General features: G+C 42.5%; 1 protein-coding gene across 1 annotated transcript; it reads right to left on the minus strand.

The window, feature by feature from the left end:
* LOC128772519 (centriole and centriolar satellite protein OFD1-like) lies at window positions 1-27,894 on the minus strand. The gene is made up of 12 exons (XM_053891920.1): window positions 27,803-27,894; window positions 16,683-16,790; window positions 14,581-14,717; window positions 13,874-14,047; window positions 11,735-11,841; window positions 9,840-9,959; window positions 7,209-7,282; window positions 5,818-5,909; window positions 4,391-4,580; window positions 3,080-3,210; window positions 2,429-2,540; window positions 1-1,895 (listed from the first exon to the last, which is right to left on the minus strand). Exons 2-12 carry the CDS (start codon window positions 16,780-16,782, stop codon window positions 1,126-1,128), a joined length of 2,007 nt encoding a protein of 668 aa, XP_053747895.1. The 5' UTR covers window positions 16,783-16,790; window positions 27,803-27,894; the 3' UTR covers window positions 1-1,125.
* Between the last annotated feature and the right edge of the window lie 84 nt (window positions 27,895-27,978).

Here is a 27,978-nt window from a genome sequence, read left to right on the forward strand (position 1 = left end):
TATCAATAAGAAAATAAATTATTTATATCATGGGCATTATGTGCAACCCAACAACTTGTAATCAGATTATATACATTGTTTTTTCAAACACAAATAGAATATTGACATAAACTACCCACATTATGTTAACAGAAATTCAGTACATTTGTTAAAATATCAACATTTACAGATTACAACAGCTGAATATAGTAAACTTAAATTAGAAATAACAAAAATTTAAATTAAAAAATGTAAACAGGTATATTTTAAGACAGTACAAAACAGATTTCAGTTTATTTATTTTATTTTATTTCAGAGAGAGAGAGAGGACACAAGTAAGCAAGGGGCAGAAAGAGGAGGCTCACCTGGAACAGAGCTCATGCTCATAAGGGCAGGGTTTGATGTCACCCACAGTGGGGCATGAGCTCACTAGGAGCAGAGCATGAGGTCACCTGGAGCAAGGCTCAAGGTGAGGAGAGGGGCTCCAGCTCAACCAGAGCCGGGCACATGCTCACCCAAAGCTGGGTTCAAGCTCACGTAGAGCAGGACTAGTGCTCACCAGGAGCAGGGCACAAGCTCAACAAGAATGGGCTTCCAGCTCATCTGAGGCAACACTCATGCCCACTGATGCCACTGTCATTCTCACCAAGAGTGGTACACATGCTCATCTGAGCAGGGCTCTAGCTCAAGTCAAGCAGGGCTCAAGTTCATCTAGGCACAGGACTCAAGCTCACCCTGAGTGAAGTACGAAATAACCAGAAACAGGGTTCAAGGTCACCTGGAACGGGGCATGAAGTCACTCAGAGTGGGAATTGAAGTCACAGGGAGCAGGGCTAGAACTCAACTGGAGCAGGGCTCCAACTCACCTAGAGAGGGGCACAATGTCATCCAGAGCTCAGCACCAGCTCACCCAAAGTGGGGACAAACTGAACTAGAGTGGGGCTTGAGGTCACCAAGAACAGAGGTTGAACGCACCCAGAGCAGGCTTGAGGTCACTTAGAGAGGGGTACCAGCTCAGATGGAATGGGGTTAGAGATCACCTGGAACAGGAACCAAGATCACCCAGAGTTGGTCACATGGGCCCACTCAGGGGGGCTTGAGATCACACAGAACAGGGCATGAGGTCACACAGAGCAGGGCACGAGGTCAGGCAAGTGGGGCTCTAAGTGACCCAGAGGGTGGCTTCTGCTCACCCAGTGCAAAGCTTGTGGTTGCTGGCTCCTTCCTGCTGTCCCGGGCAGCACTCTCCCTCGGTTCAGAGGCCCTCTGAGCACCAGAAGCTTCCAAATGCAGAGCACCCCGCAACCCTCTTGGCAGCTCACCTTCCAGATACGCTTTAGCAAGGAGGCTGCTTTCGGCCTTGGGCAGGGGAGTGGAGGAGAGGCGTCTGGAGGGCATGCCCCTGCACGGCCGCGCCTCAGAAGCGGAAGCGCTGCTCCTGTCCTCCTCAGCCGTGCCTGCCAGAGGCTGTTCAGAGACAGCCGCGTCCTCTGCGGAAGTAGGTCTTCCAGGGGAACTGGAAGTGGCCTTTTTGGGCATTCCTGTCGCGTGCGGGCGTGGTGGGCTCATGGTTGCTGAAGACCTACCCGTGGGGCGTGGATGAACTCTTGGATGGTAAGTTCCGAAAGCTTTCTCCAAACGTTCGGCCTCTTCCTCTAGCTCTTTCACCCTTGCCTTGGTCTTGGCTACAAACTCCAGGTCAGAATCAGGGGAACTACTTCCGGTGCTTGCACTTGGGTCACTTGCAATCCTTGACAGCACCGTGCCTGCCGTCAGCCTTTCCAGTCTGAAAGCATTTTTCAAGAAATCCCCGCTTACATCGTCTCGAGGCACCACTACATTGCCACCCAGTAATCCGCTGATGGACCGATCGAGCAGAGAATTCTTTGGGTTGCGGTACATCTCGTTCTCTAGGGCTATAGGTTACAAAATGACAGTGTGAGAAAGGATGGGAAAAGGTGGAGGATAGAGTTAAAAGAGATCAAGAGCATTACCTTGCAAAAATCAAAGTATTCAGGACAAACTCGCACATTCAACACTTTCTGAAGCTGCAGTCATGATCAACATTTATCAAGAGAGTGCATGTACCAGCTATGGCTTCACAGGCCTGCTTTCTTCACGCAGAGCGGGGAGGGGGAGATACAGAATCCTAAGCAGGCTCCAGGCTGAGCTGTCGGCACAGAGCCTGACATGGGGCTCAATCCCACAACCGCAAGGTCATGACCTGAGCTGAAGTCGGACGCTTAACTGACTAAGCCACCCGGGTGCCCCAAGACAAGAGTTTTACTTCTAAGGTGACACATTTCTATAGCTTTTCCCTACTGTGAGAATTACAACTTCACTGAAGCATCATCATTACGTGTTCACAAGCATCAGAAGCTGCTCGCATGCTCTCTCCCACGTGTGCACCCACACACCCACCCACACACAAGTTAAAGAGGTGTCTAACCCGTCTGGGTTTGTGTCAGTTGCAATTTCAAATCGGCCACCTCTCTCGTTAATCTCTTTACGGAATCTTCATAATCGAGGATCTGGGCCTTCAGCTGTGCAGAACGTTCAATCTGCCAAGATTTAGAGAAGGAAAAGAAATCAATGTAAAACCAATCACACAGCATACTTCCAAAGGCACAATTCTCTCATCGGGCTGATGTTCTTTGTCGATTTGGCCAATTCTCAGCAGCCAGACACCCATCACCCCCGGGGTCCCGATGAAACAACAACAGAACCCACTAGCAAGTTCCACAGCTCCTTTTTCACTCCTCTCCAACAACAGCTACTCCAGCACAAGAGGCAGACGTCAGAAAGAGCATCGATACTGTTGCATCACAGCGGGGGAATCAGGTACTTTTACCAGGGAGCACCAACAGGGATTCGAAAACTGCGTGTTCAGGGGGGTTTACTTTCCTCTCGGTTTTATTACTATGGTCACCCAACAGCTTGACAGTTTTCTCCAAGGACAAAGAACACTGGGGGAGTAATCAGCAGACTGGGGACTCATTTCTGATGCCACCGGCTGACTGGTGCCGGTGTGGCACACACTGAGTCCCCAGGCCCACAGAGCGGCCCGCCCAGATGCCTGGGTGAGCCAGGCAGTACTCACTTCACTTTGCAGCTGCTTCTGCAGGGCCTGCCTGTGGGTCTTGAACTCCTTATGCTCACATGCAATAGCGTTGTCTGCTTTCTTTAGTTCTTTCTGAAGAGCCACCAGCTCTGGAGAAGGCTGAGCCAGGTCTATGAAGGTAAAAAAGCCTGCTCGTCACCAGCCTCACGTTTTCTCGTTTCACCTAACAAAAGCAGCTCAAGAGGCTTTACGTTGTTCTTCCCTTTGTACACGATAGTAATTTTATTAAGTAGACTAAGAGCAATCTTGACTCACAAACTTCCCAACTAAAGAATTACTTTAAAAAAAGTTTATTTAAGTTTACTTATTTTGAGAGAGAGGCCGAGCACGCGTACGCACACAAGCACTGAGGGACAGAGAGAGAGGGAGAAAGAGAGAATCCCAAATAGGCTCCGCACTGTCAGTGCAGAGCCCGGCACAGGGCTTCCAACTCATGAACTGCAAGATCATGACCTGAGCCAAAATCAAGAGTTAATCACTTAACCGACTGAGCACCCAGATGCCCCAGAACAAAAGAATTTAATGCACGTGACTGCACACTTTACAGCTCTCCAGGATTGTACTCCCAGTAAAAGAATTCTTTCAAATCCAGAAATTAACATGAAAGCTCACCAATCTGCCCTACTATGCACAGAAGGCACAGGAGGAACCTGTCAGAACCTGCCAACGACTGCCCTGACATCCAGTCCGACCTGGGCATCTGTCAGCAGCACTCAGGGTCCAGGCAGAAAGCAGATGGTGTCCCCAGTTCGGGTCATTGGAAGATCCTTTAATAAAGGGACTCACATCGGGTAGCCACAAAGGATGGTGTAGTTCCCTGGACTGCCGGGGCCCTGTCCTCACCACTCCTAGGGCCTAGAGGGTCAGGAGGGGAGGAATTCCCAGACCTGGAGAGCGCGAGCAGGTACAGAGCCCTGAGAATCCAAGGCCTGGGCTCCTGCCTGGGCGGGCCCTGGGCTACTTCACAGGAGGAGATGCAGAAGGGATCACAGCCACCTCGACCTCACTCTTTTCTCTCCCTCCAAGCACGGGAGTGTGTCCCCACTGGCCAAACCCAACCAGCATTGAGAGGGAAGGAGAGCCAAGGGCCACCCAAAGAGGCATATTTATACAGTTGAAAACTTGTTAGTGATGCAATTTTGTGGCAGCGAGTGAAAAGAATGTACCTTCAATCCATGAAATTTTAGAAAATCTTCTCAATTGAAGCGTCCCTTACAGGACAGAGAAGTTTTGGAATACTCAGCCAGTATTAATCACAAAGGCATGCCATCCAGACAAAACAAGACTTACGGTTTAGAAGGCGCAAGTTCTCATTTCTGGTCTCTCCCAGCTCTTGTTTAAGTAATTTATTTTGCGCCTGAAGCTCCTGTTTTCCTTGTTTCAGTAGCGAATAGTCACTCATTTCTTTCACCTTTTCATTCAGCAGGTGGTTTTGTTTGCTTATTGCCAAAGACTGGGTTCTGACCAACTCTAACTCAAGCTGGAATCGAAACAGAAACACCTGTATGTGAATGGTGACTTCACACTTCTAAGTAAAAATTGCCAGGCTGCCTGAACACTGAGTGCCACAATTTAATGAAGGTCATCTGACCAAAGTCTGTTTCTCTGCAACAAGACCCGAACTCCAACAACTCTTTTGCCCAAGAGCTGGGGCAGGAGGAAGCTCATCCAACTGCACCTGTGGAAGACCTGGTCCTACCAAGCACTAGCTTGGGGAGTCTGAAGATCCCCATTTTCCAGATGAAACTAAGGGCCCAAAAAGGCAACCCCAGATTGCAACAATACATTTCTTAAATACAAAAGGGTGATATTTCACTAATACACTGTGGTGCTTTCCTCTTCTTAGTACAAATATAGCTCAAGTGTGAGAAGCCTACAGAATTCTCTAGTAAGTAACTCCTTACAAAATATGTTCTGTATGTAAAATGCTACAAAAATATGTTCTGTGCATAAAATTTAAGTACCTCAAGCTCCGGCTCTGTCCTTCAGATAGCACACAAGTTTTTGTAATGTTTGTTTGCTTTTTTATTTAAGAGAGAGGCAGAGAGAGGGAGACACAGAATCCAAATCAGGCTCCAGGCTCCAAGCTGTCTGCACAGAGTCTGGCACAGGACTTGAACCCACAAACTGTGAGATCATGACCTGAGCCTAAGTTGGACACTTAAACAACTGAGCCAGCCAGGTGTCCCGTAAACACACAACTTAATACAAGTCAAGTAACAATGGCATTTGAAAAGTGCATCTCATCAGGTTTTAAACTGGGAGATCCTGACATCCTGACAGGAATTTTTTCTGCCCTTGATGGCAAGGGAGAAGAGGCTGAGGTAGAAACTAGTGCGTACAAGCCGCATACGACATGCAAAACTCGGCTCCCCCAACTCCCTCCACAACCATGCATGGCGGGAACATCCCAGAGTTTACACATGAGGAGTCTGAGGTCACAGTGCTTGCCCAAAGGCACACAAGCAGAAAGAGAGAGACACAGGATTCAGGCAGGGATTAGGCCCCAAAAGACATCTTCTTCCTATGTTTCCCCAGGAGACTAAGATGGAAACAAAGAACTAGCAAATGAACTGAAGTGCAGCCATCACCTTGAGTCACACGGTAACAAGACCCAACACATCAAGAGGGTAACTTAAGATAAATCACACAGGATTGAAGCTCAAGTTTCATATATTGTCTAATGTCTAAATCAAAAGAAAAGACTTCACAATTACCTCAAGCTCTTTGACACGATTTATACAATGACTGAGTTCTTCCTTTTTTGAATCAATAGCCATCAGCTCCTCTTGCAAACGTATAGCTTTTTCTGAAAGAAAGAGCCAACCAATTAACATCATCAGGTTTTCCTAGTGAATACACAAGACATTTAATAATTTGTGGCCAGTATGTCAGACCTATGACCATTATTTCATTATCTGAATAGCAGATGTCAAGGTCAAAACAAATCAGCAGGAAGTAGGAAATAAGCTGCGTTACTCAACAGGTAACAGGAAGTTAGTGTAACTGTCAGATATGTAGCAAGCCTTGTCCTGCTGCAGAGAAGTCACCACTTATACCATCGGCTCTGAGCACAGGGCCCACATGCCGACAGGTCGGAATTTCTTTAAAGGCAGATTTGTCCATTGTGATTTTGTACTTACTATTTTGTCATTTTCACTTCATCTAACAAGGTCTATGAAGATGTATCATCAAAACCCTAATGTGCCAAATAGGTGATGGCACGGATACCTAAGTATCAGCCTCCACAAATTAGCTGTGGAGGAGCAGACATATACTGGGTGACCTGGCCTGTCAGCATCATGTGCCTAGCCCTGGTTCACTCCCAAGAGTCCACTTGAAATTGTCACTAAAAGTTCTTCTTGTCATCAACAAAGTCCTAGAAATATATTAAGATGTCAAATATCTCAAAGACTGAAAAATTATTCAACTTTCCTACTCCCAAGCTGATGTATACAACAGTTTAAGAGATTATATGTTAAGTAGGGGTGCCTGGGCCACTAAGTTGGTTAAGCATCTGACTCTTGGTTTCAGGTCTGGCCATGATCTCACAGTTCTGTGAGTTCAATCCCCACACTTGCTCAGCACTGATGGGGCAGAGCTTATTTGGGATTTTCTCTGACCATCTCTCTCTCAAAATAAAAAAAAATTAAAAAAAAAAGATTATATGTCAAGTGAAAATATCATGAAGCATAAAAATACATCAGAAGTAAAAGAAGTAAGAAACTGCATCACAGCGACACAGAAGTTAAAATTTTCCTGAAGTAAAAAATGAAGTGTCTTATGGTTAAGAGTAGTATTTACCAGATAGCAAGAAGTCACTGGCACCTTGTTGATAATCACATCTATCAAAATACACAGAAATAAAGTTGGATAAAACCCTGCTGATAAATCACTAACCTTAGCGAATATACAAATGATTACACATAAAGGTTCACAAAAATGTAGTAAAAAACAGTATTTTTTTATTTTGTAAAATTAACAAAAACCATGTCCTTTTTGCAGTAACACGAAGTGTAAGCAATGGCTTCTTTAGAATACAGAATAGACACTAGGAAGTTAATAGCCTATGTTAGCGTGGAAAAATACAGCTTGCCCCCAGAGTCACCTTTATTCTTCCTTTCATCTTCTATCAGCCTGTTAGTTCTAGCAATATAGTCGTCCTTGAGTTCAAGTTGATATCTGCAAGTCAGAAAAACTAAAATGAGGGGCGCCTGGGTGGCTTAGTGGGTTAAGCGTCCAACTTCAGCTCGGGTCATGATCTCATGATTTGTGAGTTCAAGCCCTCCATTGGGCTCTGTGCTGACAGCTCAGAGCCTGAAGCCTGCTTTGGAATGTGTGTCTCCCTCTCACTCTGCTCCTCCCCTACTCACACTCTGACTCTCTCTCTCTCTCCCAAAAATAAACATTAAAAAAAAAAGAAAAACTAAAATGAGCTTGTCACTCTCCTGGATGGACTACTATCAATACCCGAGCTTATCTACAGGACCGGGGCACCAAAGGGCACTGAGAGTGACCACGTGCAAACCTCAGGCTCTCTCAAGATGAGAGCCAGGGATCTGAACTCTGAACGTGAAAGGTCCAGAGAACTCTGCTGTGACCCTGTAAATTCAATTCTCAAATGCAATCACACAAAATGAAGGGTCCTGTTCTTGTGAGGGAACCAAGGACAATTACTTCCCTGTTGGTCTCAACCGACACAAGGAACTAAATGAAGTTAAATTTCCAGTGTGCATGACAGACTCTAAATCCCAAATGACAACTGAGTCAGTTGGTTATTCACCTCTCCAGTCCTGCAATTCACCTGTCCTGTCTCCCCTCCCTAACAGAAGAACTTCTGCCCTTAGGGGCTAAGTACAGTCCTGAGAGACAACGGCCAACAGCATTAGCACTGAATTAGAGACACCCAAAGGCTCATCTTACAAGCTTAAGCCACCTCCACCAGCTGTTACCAGCTGACTTTCTGGTTCAGAGGTCAGAGAAAGCAGAGAGAGGCACTTGCGTGATATCCTCCCAACTTGAACACTTGCTGAAGCCATGAGTATGCCCAAGGCCAAATGATACCCAACAATTCACTGTATCCATTGCTACACCAAGTTCACATATACAGTTTTCATTTATTTCCCACCATGTAATGACTAGAGCTACTTCAGTGTTCACTACTATGTTAGAGGAGTGGACATAAAATCCATCATTTCAAAACTGATACAATGAAAATGGTGCTACTTTTTAACAGAATTTTTTTAAACAATAACCTCCAGGGGTGGCTCAGTTGATTGAGCATCCAACTTTGGCTCAGGTCATGGTCTCCCAGTTCATGAGTTTGAGCCCTGTGCTGGACTCTGTGCTGACAGCTCAGAGCCTAGAGCCTCCTTTGGATTCTGTGTCTTCCTCCCTCTCTCTCTGCCCCTCCCCTGCTTGTGCTCTCTCTCTTTCTCAAAAATAAATAAAAATATTAAAAAAAAAAAAAAAAAAAAAAACAGCCTCCAGAAACCTTTGTGGGTACTATGTAATGGCATATCAATGACAAATTATAAGCAAGGCAATAAAAATGAGGCCAATGACTAAGAAACACCCAGGGAAGCTTAGTTGACTCCTCTCTTCACTACACATGCATTTACTCAATCAATATTAACTGAGCACTTATTATGTGCCAGATGTTATACTGTGCACTAGAAAGTTACCATATGGGCTTAATGTCTTTGCATGAAGAGGTTATTCAGTGGGACACAAATTTCAGGCTACAAGAAAGCCACAGTGATCACATTCTCCTTTCCTATATTGTTTTTTGCTTCACAGAATTAACTGGGGTTTTTTGGGATTCTGATTCTGCAGAAGCCTGAAGAAATACAAGGCACATGTTCACTGACAAACACTATCACCAGTAGAAGACCAATGTATAAATCATTAGCTAGCCCCATCTTAGTGTCAGTATAATAAAAGATAACAGAAAGTGATTTTAGGGGTGCCTGGGTGGTTCAGTTGATTTAAGCATCTGACTTCAGCTCAGGTCATGACCTCACGGGTCATGGGTTCAGGCCCTGCATTGGGCTCTGTGCTGAGAGTTCAGAGCCTAGAGCCTGCTATAGATTCTGTGTCTCCCTCTGTCTGCCCCTCTCCCACTCACACTCTGTCCCTCTCTCCCTTTCTCCCTCTTTCAAAAGTAAATAAATATTTTAAAAAATGAAAATAACTTTAATTTCAATGTTATAGATTCTCATCTGCGCAAACTGAGCAAGTCTTAAAGTCCCCTAAAAATTAAAGCAAACCACATGCCCTCAGGAAGTGTCAGAGAAGCTACAAGTAAGAATGAGGGGTGCCGAGTGGCTCAGTTGGTTGAGCGTCCAGCTTTAGCTCAGATCATGATCTCATGGTTCATGAGTTCGAGCCCTGAGTCAAGCTCTATGCTGACAGCTCAGAACCAGAAGCCTGCTTCAGATTCTGTCTCCTCTTTCTCTGCCCCTCCCCCTGCTTGTGCTGTGTCTCACTCTCTCAAAAATAAACAAACGTTAACATTTTTTTTTTTTTTAAATGAGCAGAGAATGCTATTCTCTATATGTACCTTTTCAACCTATCTTAAATACTCACGAGAAAGGCTGGACTACCAAATAAAAACACAGATTTTTTTCAACACCCAATTTTGCCATCAACTGTCAGTCCTATTTACTTCATCAGCGTGGTTGTGTTTCCAGCAACTTAATTCAAACACAGGATTTCTTTAACAAGGCCAGGTAATTACTTGAGCAGCTCATTCTTGAGCTTTTGGTCATAGGTCTCCTCGATATTCTGGACATTCAACTCCCGTTTCCTAAGGGCGTCAGTTGCTCTTTTATTTTTTTCTTCTTGTAGCCGCTGAGCCCTGCAATTAGCCAAAGAGAAAGAAAGCAGGTAAGAAAACCCCAACATCTGAAGTAACACATTCAGAGGGAAAGAGACGCCTTGTGTTTTTAGCTCCGGAGTAAAACCTTTACAAGGCTTCCCTGCTGGGAAGTGAACTGAAAGAGCCAGAAGTCCCTCTACTTTACCAACTTCAGCTCATCAGCTAGCAGATGGCACCTGGCTAAGGGGAGTGTCAATGTGTGGTGACCAAAGTGGTTTCTTACTTTTCTACACTTACAGGAGAAAACCCACACTCAAAACGGGGGTACAGGGGATCAAGGGCCACAATCAACTGAGGGGTCAAAGAAGGATGCTTTTAGTCACAAAGCCACAAAGCCAACTTTAGTGTACCTTAAGTGTTTGTTTCTTCTAGAATATTATTTCTAACTGTGAGACTTAACTGATTGGCCCCTAACAATTAGAGGTACAAGATTCGTTTTTGGCATTCAATCATCTATTGACTGAAGAGGCCGAAAACGGAAGATGGGTCCATCAGAACCTCCACATTCGAAGAATGGAGTGCTTTTCGTGGGGAGACCTTCAAACACCTACAAAACCAATTCCAGAGCCAGGAATCAGGTTCACAGGCACTTAGACCAAACCACAGGGATGGGAGGGCTCCCAGCCAAGCATAAAGGCTTGGTGTTAGAGCTCCCTCTGCTGCCCCATCTGTACAGCAAAGGACGAGTAAATCCATTCACTTCACTCAATGTGCTTACAAGAGAGAAGCAGGGCAAACAGAGGTTAAAGAAATGGTTACATAATCATGATTATACAATCCAGAATCTGCCCAAACTTTGTCCCTTTTCTTTTCTCTCACATTAGCAAACTGCCACTTGAGAATTTCCAAAGAGAGTAAGGTAGGAAGAAATCAAATGAACAGAACCTACGTAAATGAAAAACATTAATAAAGACAAAGACAAACCTCTTAAATAAAATAGGGTTCCTGGAATATTTCGAGTTTCAAGACGCCAAATGGGAAAGAAAGCTTAATTCCACCAACTACAGACTGTGGAGCTTGCTCTTAATCCCAGCTGAGATTTGAAGGATATATATGTGAGCACTTAGGGAAAGGAACACACACACCAAGAGAAATGGTCTCACCCAGGGGTGCCTGGGTGGCTCAGCGTGCGGCTAAGCGTCCGACTTTGGCTCAGGTCCTAACCGTGCGGTTCAGGAGTTCAAGCCCCTGGTCAGGCTCTGTGCTGACAGCCAAGAGCCCGGAGCCTGCTTCAGATTCTGTCTCCCTCTCTCTCTGCCCCTCCGCAATTGGTACTAAGAAAACAAACAAACAAACAAACAAACAAACAAAACCCACCACCAGTAGTTTCTTCGCCCAGTAGGAGTTGAGTCGGAGCCACTGTCTTCCCCCTCCCCCGACAGCAGCAGTGCAGGAGAGGGCGGCAGGTCCAGGTATCTGGAATTGTTACTTTGCACACATGCAGCTACTGGATGCGAATGACCGGATGTAAATGAGAAACATGGCATTTGTTCAAGCATTATCAGCTTCTTCAAGTCACGTGTCTGGTCATACTGTAGCCCGATGATGGCGTCTCACTCTGCTTTTCACTCTAATGTGTACCAGTTCATAAGTGAAACCCTAGTCTTTCTCTTCTTTTGTGCCTTTTAAAGCTAGGTGGGATCCCCTTTACAAGTGAACACTCTATTTGGCAGTTAACATCAGACTATTAAGACGCGTATTTAGTTCTTGTGAATCGTCATTCTGAATATCCCAAACGAACACACGTTACTCACAATTCAAAAGCTTCCATTCTTTGTTTCAGCTCTGCTTCTCTGCCTCTTAGCATGTCTATATCTTTGAGGAGAAGTTGTCTCTGAGCATAAATCTCCTTGGTTTCAATCTATGTACAGAAGCATTAGTTTTCAGCAAGCAAGCTAAAGAAGATACAACAGATCCGAACTAATATAGTGCTTCCTCGATTCCAGAGAACTACAGATACTTAGGGTTACAATTTCACTTTCAAGAGGTTCTGATCAGGGTACTCTTTTTGCCTATTTAGCTACCCAAACATGTATTCCGTCCTTCAATGACTGTTCAGTTCCATTATCATATATTCCTAATATTCCTGCTCTATTTATTCTACCTAATGGACATCTCTCAGACACTTAACATTTGGACAAGTGCATCAGCATGAGGAAAATGACACAAAATGTGCATGTAGCAATAAAACTTCCAAAGAATAGATTTCTCTTGGTTCTTTCGTCTGAAAGTTTCAGTTCATAGGTTATTCTGATTCAGGGTTAACAAGCTGAATGAACAGGCCACACTTCCATTTGTGTGTTCACTGAGCAAGGCTTCATGGAGTACCTGGCATGTGTCTAACAGCACACTCAGAGCTAGAGGAAGACGAACAGATAGAGTTCCAATCTTTCCAAAATTCAGTTTAGTCAGGGAAAAAGAGAGAGAGATTATCACACTAGGATGTGATGACTTTTATAACTAAAATACTTCAGGACTGTGGCAGGAACAGCATCTGAGTGAGTCAGGGAAGGCATTACAAGGAAGTGACACAGAAGCTGGATTTTGAAGGCCAAGAGGGTTTCATCAGGGGCACAAGAAGGGCATTGCAAGTGGTGGAATAAAGCCAGGATGCTTGGCATGAGGATGGCCATCTTGTCCAGAGCCTTCAGAGAATCAGCAAACTCAATGAATATTCTGGTCTGGTAACTGATCTGAACTAGTCAGTCACCCATCTTGAGCATGCGGTTGTTAATGTAAACATCATCCAGTCATCTCAAAGACAGTGGTTCCAACATCGATTTTTCTAAGAGCCCCATCAACAGAAATCATACACAAAATCGTATCACATGACTGGGTCTTTCTGAGAAGCCATAAGCAAGGATGGGTGCTGGGAGGGAGTCCTTCAACTTTTGAGGTCTCCACATAGCAGTGGTTCCAGCTGGACACAGGAAACTGTGTCCCAAATCCAGGCTGGTCTAAGACAGCTGCTTGGGAAAGGAAACAGTTTTTCCTGAAAGAGTGGACCCCATCCCTCCTACCACTCCTTGCCCTTTCCACCTCCTGTCCAGTCACTTTCTGGGAAAGATCAAATGACCATTACACAATCCTAGACTCTGATACTCCAGGGACCCTCAACCCCAAGGGCAGCATGCTGCACTTTGTTTCTAGTCTCCACACAACATCTCAACCTGCAGCCCTGTCCTCTGGGCCCACGCTTACTTTTCTGTCAGTGTCCTGACATCTTATCCTGGATGCCTCGGAGACTGGACACAGCCCTGTCTCCCTCCACCCTAGGTTAGTAGTCACCCACCGTCCCCCCTGGCCCCTTTCACTATCCCACCAAACCCCAATGTCCTCAATCCAATAGGCTGCACTTCTCAAGCCAAATAAACTCAGCTCTGTCAGGTCCACTCCCCAAGCGCCTCCTCCCTCGCTAATCTTACAGACTCTACCACACCAACTGCCTACAAGCAGTTGGTTCAGTCCACTACAGCTGCAGGCTGCCCGTGTCACAGCCAGGTCCTCCACACAGCTCTGCCACTCCGGCCTGCTTCAGAGGGCTGGTAGGCCCCCAACCCCACGCAGCCATTCCACACTGATCCTCTCCTCAAGGCTGCCCCCCAGCCCTCCGATCTGCCCGAGAGGAGACAGCATGTTCAGCGGGGAGTTTTGTCCACTCCCAACATGGAAGCTACCACCCGCAGTCCCTTCCTCTCAGCACTCTCAGGGGAGGAAGTCTCCATAACCTTTTCAAGGCCAGTCCTACCACTTGTGCTCTTGACCTCCATCCCTCATACACCTGTAGGGCTTGATCTTGGCTAACCAACTGTCACAACCCACTCTAGGGCCTGAAGCCCATCTACAAACAGCCGCAGGAAATAGACACCCGGCAAAGAATTTTAAAATCTTACCTCTTGGTGCTTCTGAATTCTCTCAAGAGACAACTTTTCCCGAGAAATAAGGGCATCAGATTTTGCTTGAGAAGCTCTCTCCAATTCATTCCGGAACTCAGCCAATTCCCTCTCAGACTTTCTTTTCTCTTCCATTTTAATTTTTGCTATTTCAGTATCTTTAAAATACTTTAACTGCCAATCGATCACGAATTATTGTAAATACCGAAACTATACAAAGAAAATAACTTCTCTCTTCATGGTTAGGTTTAACACTAATGCTCTAAGTAAATATACTTAGTTTAACTCATCTTTAGTTTCATCTCATTCACTGTACCTGTAGGATTCACTCAAAAGACATAAAAAATGACATCGGGTGGAAAGAAAAATCATGTGTAACAGTATATCACATTTGTTAATAAAAATTCTCTATTTTTCCCCCCATACCCAAGATGAAGACACCATAGGACACCTGGGTGGCTCAGTTGGTGAAATATCTTGACTTTTTGATTTCGGCTCAGTTCATGATCTCATGGTTCAGTTCATGATCTCATGGTTCATGAGTTCAAACCCCAAGTCAGGCTCTGTGCTGACAGTGTGGAGCTTGCTTAGGATTCTCTCTTGCCCTCTCTCTGCCCCCTCCCCTGCTTACACTCACTCGCAAAATAAGCTTAAAAAAATTTTAAAAAAGACCTTCAAGACAAGCACAGCAACAAGATACAGCTCACCTTTTGACACATTTCTGCCCGAAGTTGCTGTTCCATTTCTCTCTTATATTCATTTAACTTTACTTCTAAGGATTCTAACTTTGGATGCTGAGGGTAAGCACCTGCAAACTGATCATCAATAAGCTGAAGCTTCTCCACTGTTAAAACAACATAGGAAATTAGCATAGAGAACTGCAGTCAGTTGAGCAAGAGGCTAGAGCTCTGTTTAAAAGCAGAGTATACTTAGGGGCAACTGGAGGGATGTCTGCCATTTACTTTGAAACCCCACAAAATTAAGATGGATTAACGGATGAGTCGGATAAGCGATCAGGCAAGGAGGACACAAATTTACCAGGTAAGTCTAGGTATACAAGTGTTCACTGTACAACCGTTTCCACCATTCCTTACATCGGAAATTCTCACCATCCAATGTCAGGGGGAAAGAAAGCCAAGAGTGCAACTTAAGTCAGAAAACACTGGCATCTCTTCCCAGACCCTAAATGCCAAGGCAGAGAGTGCTTTTATTGGACTGTGGTTAAAGTCGACTGACATATTCAAAACACGGACCTTAAAATAAATCAAAGATCACGTATTTTGACTCCTCTGCTTTGCAGAGAAGGAAGCAGATGCCTGTGCAGTTTAAGTGAGTCCCATAGGGCTAAGCAACTGTGTAAGGGCAGGACTGGGGCTGCAAGCTCGTCTGTTGCTGGGCTGTCATTCTAGTGCTCTCTCCAGTAGACCCACAGCCCCCACAACAGCTGCGGGCCAGCATCAACCGACCGCAAACCCGGACTTGCAGGATGAGCTCAATCGTGGAGAACACCACCCGCCAAAAAGGATGCACCGGACAAGGCGGCTGACACAAGTAGTTTAAAAAGATTGGCAGCGTCCATCTTTTTAGAGAACTTTCAACAGGTTTTCCATTTACTCTTCTGGGTTTTCCAAATGCTTTACAATTGTGCCGTCCAATACAGGACTCTCTAGCCACATGTGGCCATGGGGTACATGAAATGGGACCAGTTCGAATTGAGAGGTGTTCTAAGTGTAAACACCAGATTTCAAAGATGGAGTATGGAAATTTTATATAAAATAATACCATTAACGTTTTTTGTATCAATTATATGTTGGAATATTTTGGACATACTGGGTTAAATAAAATATATTAAAATAAATTCACCTGTTCCCCCCTGCCCCCACTATGGCTACTAGAAAATTAACCGTTACATATGTGGCTATTATTGGACAGAACCACTCTAGAATAAGCATGTACCATGTTCCCAATGGAATAAAACGTAGCCCAAAAATAAAGACCTAGTCATACAGTTTAGCTTTTACAAATTATAGACTTCTCTTCTTACATGTTAAAAGTACTCCAGAGGGGACAAGAAGACTCAGGAGGGGCCAAGAAACTGATTAATCACATAATTTTAGACAATTTGGACTCTAGGGGTGCCTGGGTGGCTCAGCTGGTTAAACAGCTGACTTCAGCTCAGGTCATGATCTCCTGGTTTGTAGGTTTGACCCCCAGGTCAGGCTCTGTGGGCTCTGTGGACAGCTAGGAGCCTCGAGCCTGCTTCAGATTCTGGGTCTCCCTCTCTCTCTCTGCCCGTCTCCTGCTCATGCTGTCTCTCTCTCTTTCTCTCTCAGAAATAAAGAAACATTAAAAAAAAAAAAAAGAAAAGAAAAGAAATTTGGACTCTACTATTAGTTCTGACCCAGAAGGAGTGTTTCCAAGTTGTGTTTCCTCTGGGGACCCCCACTTTCTGAGCTCTAAACCAAAGTGATACACGGCTGACTTCTCTAGTTTTCTCCTCAAGGCACGCAGTCAAGGATTTCCTCACTTAGTGGCTATAAATTCAAGTTAGAGGAGACCTAGGGAAGAACCTCCCAGTTGAACCCAACACACAAAGAAGCACTTGGGCCTTCAGAGAGGGGAGGGCAGTGCAGGCGAGCAGTCCTGGCTGCATCCTGTGAGGCTTCCAGAGGAAGCAGTGCGCCTGTGCCCCCTGGGGCTTGCACCCCTCCAGGGCAAGGAACAGACCCACAGTACAGCACATCAGGTCCTTTCCTTCATTTGAGGAGAAAACAGAAACATTAAAATTCTGAAGGAGAGCCACAGTTACCAAGAGAGTCTTTGCTAGGAAATGTTGAACTTGTCTGAGTTCCCACATCACAGCTCTTTCTGGACTGATGATATTCTTTCATTTCTCTTAAAAACTGCATGAGAAAACCTACAAGACACAAAGTGTATGATACAGTTTTGCTGCGTAACTTTTCTCATTCAACCATTGCATCAACCTTGTTTCTATGATCTTGGTTTTTAAACATTCTAGATCTTCTAAGAATAATTTCTTCTTGCAAACGTGACACAAAACCTACGGGCAATAATGAGAAATATTTATCAAACAATGAAAGAATTAGAAACCTATATGGCATGAAATGAAGTCAAAAGGCAAGTGATACACTGGAAAAAAATATTTGTGAGGATATGGAGACAGAGAAGTAATTTTCATAATATCAAGGAGCTCTTATAAGTCAGAAAAAAATGGAAAAATTAGACAAAACATGGAGAAAGTTTATGCAAAAAAAAGTGTCAGAAAAACATGTCTAAACCAACAAACACTGCACTATTCATGCAATGCAAACTGCTGCAGCTGCTCTGGAAAACAGTGTGGAGGTTCCTCAAAAAACTAGAAATTAAACTACCCTATGACCCAGCAATTGCACTACTAGGCATTTATCCAAACGATACAAAAATGCTGATTCATAGGGGAACATGCACCCCAATGTTTCTAGCAGCACTATCAACAATAGCCACATTATGCAAAAAGCCTATATGTCCATCAATTGATGAATGGATAAATAAGACGTGGTGTGTATATCTGTATGTATACGTATATAGTGTATACGAATACACACGTGTATGTACATATGTATGTATGTGGTGTATGTATAGTGTATGTATACATATACACAATGGAATATGACTTGGTGATCAAAAAGAATGAAATCTTGACATTACAACAACCTGGATGAAACTAGAGTGTATTATGCTAAGCAAAATAAGCAGTCAGAGAAAGACAAATATATAATTTCACTCATGTGGAATTTAAGAAACAAAACAGATGAACACAGGGGAAGGGAAGGAGAAAGAAGATAAAAACAGTTTTTTTTTTTAAAGTTTATTTTGAGAGAGTGGGGCAGGGGCACAGAGAGGTGACAGAAAGAATCCCCAGCAGGCCATGCACTATCACTGTGAACCCAGATGTGGCACTCGAATTCACAAACTGTGAAATTATAACCTTAGCTGAAACCAAGAATCAGATGCTTAACCAACCAAACAAGTGGTCCTAAGGCCACCCAGGAGTCCCAAGACTTTTTTTTTTAACATTTATTTTTGAGAAAGAGAGACATGGCACAAGTGGGGTGAGGGGCAGAGAGAGGAAGACAGAATCCCAAGGAGGCTCTGCACTGTCAGCACAGAGCCCAACATGGGGCTGAGTCCCACGACAGTGAGATCCCAACCTTAGCCAAAATCCAGAGTTGACGCTTAACCGAATGAGCCACCCAAGTGCCCCACAATAAGAGACTCTTAAAGACAGACAAATGAATGTTGCTGGAGGGGAGGTGAGTGGGGGGAATGGACTAAATGGGGGATGGGCATTTAGGAAGGTACTTGTTGTGATGAGCACTAGGTGATGTATATAAGTGATGAATCACTGGGTTCCACTCCTGAAATCAATACTACACTGTATGTTAACTAACTTCAATTTAATAAATAAATCAAAAAAAAAAAAGACCATATATAAAACACAACTAGCATCATACTCAGTGGTAAAACACTTAGAACTTCTCCTCTAAGATCAGGAAAAACAAGTATGTCCCTCTCATCCCTTTTATTCTACATAGTACTGCAAGTCCTTGCCACAGCCACTGGACAAAAAAACATCCAAATTGGTAAGAATGAAGTAAAACCATCACTATTTGCAGATGACATGATAGCATAATATAGAGAAAACTCCAACGATTCCACCAAAAAAACACTAGCACTGATAAATGAATTCAGTAAAGTCACACAATACAAAAGTAATATACAGAAATCTGTTGCATTCCTATATAGGAACATCATATAAGAATACATAGTGAAGTAGCAATAAAAGAGTGCCATTTATCATTGCACCAAAAAAAAACAAACAAAAAAACAAAAAAAAAAAACCTAGAAATAAACTTAACCAAGGAGCTGAAAGACCTATACTATGAAAACTCTAAACTACTGATGAAAGAAACTGAGTATAACAAAAAAGAAAATGTTCTGTGCTTATGGACTGAGAGAACCAGTATTGTTAACATGTCCATGCTACCCAAAGCAATCTACAGACTCAATGCAATCTCGATTAAAATATCAAAAGCATTTTTCACAGAACTAGAATAATACTAAAATTTGTATGGAACCACAAGAGATCTCCAAAGAGCCAAAACAACCTTCAGGAAGAAGAACAAAGCTGGAGGTATCACAATTCCTGATTGCAAGATGTATTACAAAGCTGTAGTAATCAAAACAGTAAGGTATGGCATGACAACAGGCATGCAGATGAATGGAACAGAATAGAGAGCCCAGAAATAAACCCACTCGTACATGGTCAATCTAAAACAAAGGAGGCAAGAATATACAACAGGAGGATAAAGTAGTGTCTTCAGCAGATGGTGCTGGGCAAACTGGACTGCTACATGCAAAACAATGAAACTGAGCCACTTTCTTACACCACACACAAAAATAAACTCAAAATGAATAAAGTCCTAAATGTGAGAGCTGAAACCATAAAAATTCCTAGAAAACATAGGCAGAATTATCTTTGACATCAACTGTAGATATGTTTTTCTAGATAGGTCTCCTTAAGCAAAGGAAACAGAAACAACAACAAAAACTGACAGGACTACAAAATAAAGAGCTTCTGCAGAGCAAAGAAAATCATCAACAAAACAAAAAGGCAACCTACTGAATGGCACAAGATATCTGCAAATGATCTATCAAATAAGGGGTTAATATCCAAAATATATAAAGGACTTCTACAATTCAACCCAGAAAACCAATCTGATAAACGAGCAAAGGACCTGAATACACATTTTCCCAAAGATACTCAGATGGCTTAACAGACACATGAAAAGATGTTGAACATTAATGATCATCAGGGAAATGCAAATCAAAACCATAATGAGATATCACCTCCCACCTGTCAGAATGGCTAAAACCAAAACCACAAGAAACTAATGCTGGTGATGATATGGAGAAAAAGAAATCCTCTTGCATGTTGGTAGGAATGCAAACTGGTGCAGCCACTGTGGAAAACAGTATGAAGGCTCCTCAAAAAAATAGGGGTACCTAGGTGGCTCAGTTGATCGAGCGTCTGACTCTTGATTTCAGTTCAGGTCATGTTCTCATAGTTGTTGCATCAACCCTCCCACTGAGCTCCATGCTAGGTATGGAGCCTACATGGGATTCTCTCTCCCTCCGTCCCTCCCCGTTCACATGCACATGCTCTAGCTCTCAAAAAAAAAAAAAAAAATTAAAAATAGAATTACCATATGATCCAGTAATTCCACTACTGGGTAATTATGCAAACAAAACAAAAACACTAGCTTGAAAAGATATATGCACCCCTATGTTTACAGCAGCATTATTTACAATGAGCGAGATATGGAAGCAATGCAAGTGTCTGTCAACAGATGAATGGATAAAGACGTGGTATGTATGTATGTGTGCATGCATGCACGGACGGACAGACACACACACAGTTGAATTATCACTCAGCCATAAAAAAGAATGAAATTGGGGCACCTGGGTGGCTCAGTCGGTTGAGCGTCCAACTTGAGCTCAGGTCATGATCTCAAAGCTCGTGAGTTCAAGCCCTGCGATGGGCTCTGTGCTGACAGCTCAGCCTGGAGCCTGCTTCAGATTCTGTGTCCCTCTCTCTCTGCCCCTACCCCACTCACACTCTGTCTTTCTCTCCTTCAAAAGTAAACAAACATTAAAAATAAAATAAAATAAAGAATGAAGTCTTGCCATTTACAATAACACCAATGGAACTACAGGGTATAATGCTAAGCACAATGTCAGAGAAAGACAAATATCATAGCACTTTACTACAGTGGAATTTAAGAAATAAATGGAGAAACAAAGAAAAAAGAGACAGACTTAAATACAGAGAACTGGTGGGTGCCAGAGGGGAGGGGGCAAGGGGATGGATAAAACAGATAAAGGGGATTGAGAGTACAGTTATGATGAGCACTGAGAAATGTATATAATTGTTGAGCCGTTATATGGCTGGTATATTATTTGAAACTAATAGAACACCATATTAATTACACTTGAATGAAAAGTAACAGTATACTCATTCAATGGAATACACAGCAATTAATATGAACAAACCAATGCTAAAATAGTGTGAATCAAGCTCATAATGTTCAGAGAAAGCCATACTCAAAATTATACTGTAAGATTCCATGTATATAAAGTGTAAAAAACAGGCAATAATAATCTATGGGGCCAGACATCAGAATAGCAATAAAGACTGGGTAATAGGGAAAGTGTAATGATTGGGATGGATACAAGGGGAGCTTCTGGGATGCTGGTATTGTTCTAGTTCTTGTGATGGAAAGTACTTCCTGGGTATATCTATTTTTTGTTGGTTAATAAGCTATGCAATTGTAATTTCTGCATCTTGTATTGTTCTATTTCAGTTACCATTTTATTGAAAAATATGGATATACAACAACATAAAGAGGCTAGGGGAGGAATACCAGGCAGTGGGGGGTGGGGGGGGTGGGGGTGGGGGCAGGTGGTAAAGCAGAGAGCACACACAGTTAAGTTCTTCATCTTATACTGGTGTCGTTCATGGTGCCCCAAAACAATTACCCTAGTAACAAAGATTCCTGATCACAGACTCCCCCGTAACAGATAAAATAACAAAAATTTAAAACGTTCCAAAGATTACCAAAATGGGACAGACACAGAGTGAGCAAATGCCATTGGAAGAGCGGCACTGATGGACTTGCTGGACACAGGCTTGCCAAAAACCTTATGTTTGTAAATCCTGCAGTATCTGCCAAGTGCAATCGAGTGGAAATGGAAGAAAGTGAAGTTCGCCTACACTGGAAGTGCTGCCAGGGGAATGCGGAAACAGGCACGTGCCAGGGAGAGGTGCCAGGGTTAGCAATGTTCAGATGCACATGCCCCTCAACCTAGTTACTCCGCTTCTGTAAACACACACAGCTATACTTCCACAGGCACACACAGCGGACTCTACCTGCCAACGGCTTCCGATGGCACAACACAGTACAACAATGAAATCTCCATCAATGGGGGTTAAACAAATTCTTTGAAAGTAAGAGTCTGAGTCCACAGTTATAAAGATACATTGGTGAATAAAGTAAACTGCAAAACAGTATCTACAATATGATCCCTTTAGGACTAGATGTGTTTTTAATCACATACACAGACTTGCTCATTCACAAACTAAATTCTGGTAAACAAAGTGTTCATTGCAGTTATCAGTGGAAAGGGAGATCAGAGAACATGGCAGCAATTTCCACCTTTCTTTCACTTTACACCTTTCCAAATAGTTTGAAACGTTTTTTAAAACCAGGAGTAGAAAATATTTTAGAAGTTTTTAGTGTTTTGGGGCACCTGGGTGGCCCCACCACTTAAGCATACAACTTCAACTCAGGTTATGATCTTTCAGTTTGTGGGTTCAAGCCCTGCACCAGGCTCTGTGCATCAGCTCAGAGCCTGGAGGCTGCTTCAGATTCTGTGTCTCCCTCTCTCTGTCTGCCCCTCCCCCGCTCATGCTTGGTGGGTGTCTCTCTCATTCTCTCTCAAAAATAAATACACATGAAATAAAAAATTAGAAGCTTTAGTGTCTTAAAACAATTTAAAGACTCTGCTTCTGCATGAATCAAGTTAAAGGCCTCCCCACCCCCTCACCCCTCTTCTGAAGATTTTAAAATCTGGTTTTCACTTCTTCTAAGTAGATGCACACTCCATTCTTTCACATTCATTGCTTGCAGTTCTTTGGCTCATCCACTGATCTTCTCTTGCCCTTTCTTTCAGTTGGCCTGTTCTCTCCTCACACCCTCCTGCTACTGTTATGCTTAGGCATGTCTGCTCTGCCTCTGGAGACAAGGTAGACACACTACAGGAACTTTCTCAGAGATGCTGCAGTAGATAATCTTTCGAGAGGTGCTCCTCTCCCTCACTCACTGTAACAGGGTCACCACTTCACAGGTCTGTGGGACTTCTCACGGACCCTAACTACTTCCACTTCTTTCTCTCTTCCCCATACACAAACCCCTCTGAAAGGATTGCTCTGATCTCCCCATTTATTCAACTGTTCTAGGTTTGACCCTTGGAGGCTCCTTCACAGTGTCTTTGTTTTTTTTATTAAGCATTTACTTATGTGTAGAATTAGAAGATGCTCCAGGCTCTTCTTGTATATTCTCTGCCCTGGTAGTAGAATCGGCCATTACTCCGGGGAGCCCTGGTTCCTATTATTAAAGAACAGTCCTATTATCATAGAAACCAAATTTTAGTGTTCCACACTGGGCACTAGGTGTGCACATTGCTACTAGGATGTCTTTGCTTCTAGGCCCTCTCAGCCTGCAAAAGGTAAGTGAGTGTTCTACAAACCTGTGCAGATACATCGCTATAGACATCTCTATATATTTTCTGCACATGTATGAAGCTAAACCTGAGTTCACAGTGAGGGGTCTAATAAATTCATTATAGCCTCCTCCCCTACCCAACTGTAAAATTGCACTCTAACAGGGATAAACTTGGTTCTCACCCTCTACTCTCCATTGCATTAGTTGTCCAAATCCAGTATCCATGTACAATGGTTTCAGAGCGGTTAACCAGTACCCCCATGAGAACCAGCTATCACTCCACATGCAGTGTCTATATACAGTTTCATTTGCCTTTAGTCATAGGATCTTCATTTCTTACGTCAGTGAGCTCAGCATTGTTTCTTCCCCATCCCCTCCAGGGGGGTTAGGACAGACCATTTTGTCACTGTCTGCAATCCATCCTGGGGGTACCTGACCTCCTAAATTTGCATACATTAAGCTTCATCCTTTGTGCTAGGAGGTTCTACAGGCTCTGACCATTATTGTATCTGGTTGCTATAGACCCTACCACTGTCATAGGAAACACACTCACCTAAGAAATGTCCTGTGCTTTACCTATTCAACCCTTCCACACACCTCCCATCCCTCTAAATCCCTGGCAAGCACCGATCCAGTCAGCAGTTCCATGCTTTGCCCTTTTTCAGAAAATCATATATATGAAATCATACGATATGTACCCTTCACAGATTGGCCCCTTTCACTAACAATATGCGTTTAAAGGTAACTTATATTTTTGCATGGATTCACAGTGCAAAATACCATCATCAAAATACTCACTAGTATTCCATTGTCTGGATGTACCACAACTTCTTTATTCATCCTCTTGCTCAAGAACATTTTGATTATTCCCAATTTCTGGCAATCATAATCAAGTTGCCACAAACATTCCTATTCGGGGATCTACGTGGACCTAAGTTTTCAAGTCAGTAGGGTAAATACCTAGGAGCATCACTGTTGGATGGGAAGAGTATGCTTAGCTTTGTGAGAAAACACCCATCTGTCAGAGTGGTTATACCATTTCTTAAGATCCCTTCAGGCACCAAGTTTCCTTCCCACAGAGTTAAGCTACAGATACCCACTATATACCTGAGGCCCATGCTCTCCAGTATGACCACTATTCACATGTGGCTACTGAAATTTAACATTCAGTTTGTTAGCCACACTAGCCACATTTCAAACCTTCAACAGCTACACATGGCTAGCTGTATCAGATGCACAGGGATAATCATGTGCTATCACATCAGATGGCACAAGGATAGCCATTCCCATGACTACAGAAAATTTACATGGAACAGTACTGCCTCGGCATATAGAATACAGGATCACTTACCATACTCAACTTCAGTATGGATGCCCTACTTTGCAGGCATTCTAGAAGGTCTTGTGATCTGATTTACTCATCCTCTGCTGACATCACTTTCAAGAGACTAGGCAATTCAGTCACAGACTAATGGTTGGCAGAAAGTAAATACTGAAACGTTTGTGGAACGCTAAGTTGTAAATTAATGCCCGACTGGGGATGTTAGCAATGCTGGCAACAGACAAAATCCAGGGGCACACCAACACGAAAGGGCCATTACCTAATATTACAGGTTATTTAAAAGACCTAAAGAATATGTATTACAGGCAAGTTACCAGCTGAAGTTCATGCTACAAAGTCTGTAGGCAAGTCCAGCCCACAGTCTGTACCCGTGGCAGTTACAGAATGGCCTCTAGGATGGTTCTTATCAAGGCCAAAACTAAAACAATTTACCAGGCCCATATCAACACTTAATAAAAAATATTTATGTAACACTTATTACTAATCAGTTATTTCACTCTTTAAGCAAATATTAATAATCTTTAAGTTGTACTTTATAGATTTGTACTTTATAAAGGGGAAGATCTAGGATACAAAGATACCTAGAGCCTTAACATTGTTAGTTTGTGTGTGTGGAAATGTTTCCAACAGTGGGTATCTTTACAAAAAGTAACTTTCAAATCATTTGTTGGGTTCTACAGTGGTAGTGGTTTCTTTTTTGAGTATCTAAGAGCAATTAAGATGACTGAAATTTGGAGAAGTGATCTACATTTGTCAAAACAGATGAATCATTTTATTTATTTAAAAGCTTAGGTATCAGAGCACCTGGCTGGCTCAGTTGGTAGGAGTGTCCCACTCCCGATGTCAGGGTTTTAAGTTTGAGCCCCGTGTTAGGCGTACAGATTACTTAAAAAAATAAAATCTTAAAAAAAAAAAAAAAGGTAAGGTATTGTCACAGCATAGAAAATCAAATTCAAATTAAATTCCCTACTCTTACCCCTCAAGATTATTACGTTCAGAGTTTTACAGTAAAAACTGTTGCTATTTTCGACATATGTGAAGGCTCCTACCTGTTTTGTTTTCATTATCAAATCCTGAAATCTGTTAAAAGAAAATATTTTACCTTTACTCAACGGTTCAGTTATAATTAACAGACCAAAGCAGGTTATAAAAACTAAACAATCCTACCAGTGATTTGTAGAGACTGGATTCAGGGTTGATTTTGAGGAGTTGTAATATATTTTGTATAGTAAATGCCTTAAGGGAAAAAAATTAAGTAGACAGATTTTTACACTGATGTTTAAATGATAAATTATGATGTCCGTAAAGTATAAGAATAATTCTAACAATGTAAAATTGAAGTATTTCCTTATACTACTGATAACAAACATATTCAAGTCACAAGGATAAAATATTTTTCCCAATCACAGAATTAACCTCCAAATATTCATATCAAAGATAATGGGTCTTATAGAAATGGTTAATGCCTTACAGATTACAAACACTCAAATCTGACAAACCAATGAATACATCTGTGAATTCCAGGGTTTATTAAAAATGCAATTTCAATTGCAATAAAGTTTTTAAAATACTACTGCTTCAAAATATAAAGTTTCACTGTCTTTACAATAATGACTAACAAAAGCATATCTAAAATAGTTTTAAACAAACAATTTGGGTAGTTATTCTTAATCTGTATTTCTACTACGATACGTATCATTTACTAGGACTTCCCTCAGAACACTGATATGGTTTTCCTTTAAGGAAAATATTCTGCACAGCATTTTATAATAAAAACCTTTAAGTGTATGAGCAGGATTAAGTATTGTTGGAACAGCTATGTAATTGACTTGTTACTCAGGCAATAAGCAAAATTGTGACATGTAATTAGAAACTTAAGGGTACCCAACTGGCTCAGTCAGTAGAACATGTAATTCTTATTCTTGGGATCATGAGTTCAAGCCCCATGTTAGGCACAGAGCTTACTTTAAACAAAAAACCGTGGCACCTGAGTGGCTCAGTTGATTTAGCATTAGACTTCAACTCATGTCATGATGTCATGCTTCATGCATTCGAGCCCCATGTCAGGCTTTGTGCTCACACCACAGAGCCTGCATGGGATTCTCTGTCTTCCTCTCTCTCTGCTTCCTCCCCTGCCTGTGCTCTCTCTCTCTCAAAAATAAACTTTAAATAAAAAATAACAACAAAAAACAAAAAAACTTAAAAAACTGATACACCAAATAAGAATTCCTAATGTTAATAAAATTTGGTCATTAATGAATACAGCATATTTAAATTTTCTGATACTAATACTGTACTTATTTTGTTCAAACCTCTGAATATAAACTTTTGGACAATTATAAACAAGGTAAAGAGTAAAAACACAGAGAAAACACCAAGAGTCAAACTATGGACTTCAGCAGAGAAGATGTGACCATGTAGGTCCCGTTGCGGAAATGTATGTAATAAAATATGTCACTAGTAGGGGAGGCTGTGCAGGTGTGGAAGCAGGGAGCACATGGGGTATTTTCCTTTCTGCTCAATTTTGCTCTGAACCTCAACCACTCTAAAAAATTAGTCTATTAAAAAAATAGGCAGATTGCTTAAAATAATCAAGCATGACTAGATTTCTCTACCATTCCCATTGAACAGAAAGTAATTAGGAAAGTGGTAAAAATAGGTGTTTTAGTATTTGAGCATTGCACAGGTTTTTAAAAATGATTGTATCCTTCACTACTCTAGTGTAATCCCAGGGAACATAAATATCTGAAGAGACTTTAACTTAGTAAAAAGAGCACACTTCAGAGATCTAGGTTTACTGCCCTTCATCTATATTTACAAATCATGTGACCTTGAGCAAAATATGTCACCTCTGCAGAGGATGGTTCCTCCTCCGCAATGCAGAGGACACCAGCTGTGTCGCCAGTTTGGTGACAAGCTTCCAACAGTCAATGTAAATGGCAACTCTGCATCTTAGCAGACTACATGGATTGGGAAACTAATTCTAGCTCCAAAACATTTAGTGACTCTGCACATCATGATTTTACCCAAGACTAATGGAGCCTCCATGGAATTGGTAACAATAAACCATCAAGTTTAATACTCCTTTGTTCCATTACAGAACAAACATAGGATGGGAACTCAAAGATGAAGGAGAAATGGACCTAGCTAGCTAAGGAACACTCAGCTATTATGCAGCACTTATTATTACCTAGAAAGAAGCTGTTAACAGAAAACTCAAAAACACAAGAGTAAACACTTTACCTTTTCTTTGGCCAAATGAGTTTCCAGAAAGAAAACAGAAAGTGAATACTCATAGCCACAGCTCTTCATGTGATCTGCCACTAGAGCGTTGGAAACACCTGTTAGAGCGGCACTCCCTTCCACTGTAACAGACTGGGGTTGCAGCTCTCCGTTCAAGACAGGGTGCATCAATTCAT

This window comes from Panthera pardus, unplaced genomic scaffold, assembly GCF_024362965.1.
Source record: "Panthera pardus isolate Hobbes unplaced genomic scaffold, ASM2436296v1 HiC_scaffold_27, whole genome shotgun sequence".
In the NCBI taxonomy this organism is placed as follows: Eukaryota; Metazoa; Chordata; class Mammalia; order Carnivora; family Felidae; genus Panthera; species Panthera pardus.

Coding starts and splice junctions, on each gene's coding strand:
- LOC128772519 (XM_053891920.1), bottom strand. CDS start 16,782: ATGCAGTTTTTAAGAGAAATGAAAGAATATCATCAGTCCAGAAAGAGC. Junction 11,842..13,873: donor GAATTCAGAAGCACCAAGAG/GTAAGATTTTAA, acceptor TTCTGTACATAG/ATTGAAACCAAGGAGATTTA. Junction 9,960..11,734: donor AGAATGGAAGCTTTTGAATT/GTGAGTAACGTG, acceptor GGCTAATTGCAG/GGCTCAGCGGCTACAAGAAG.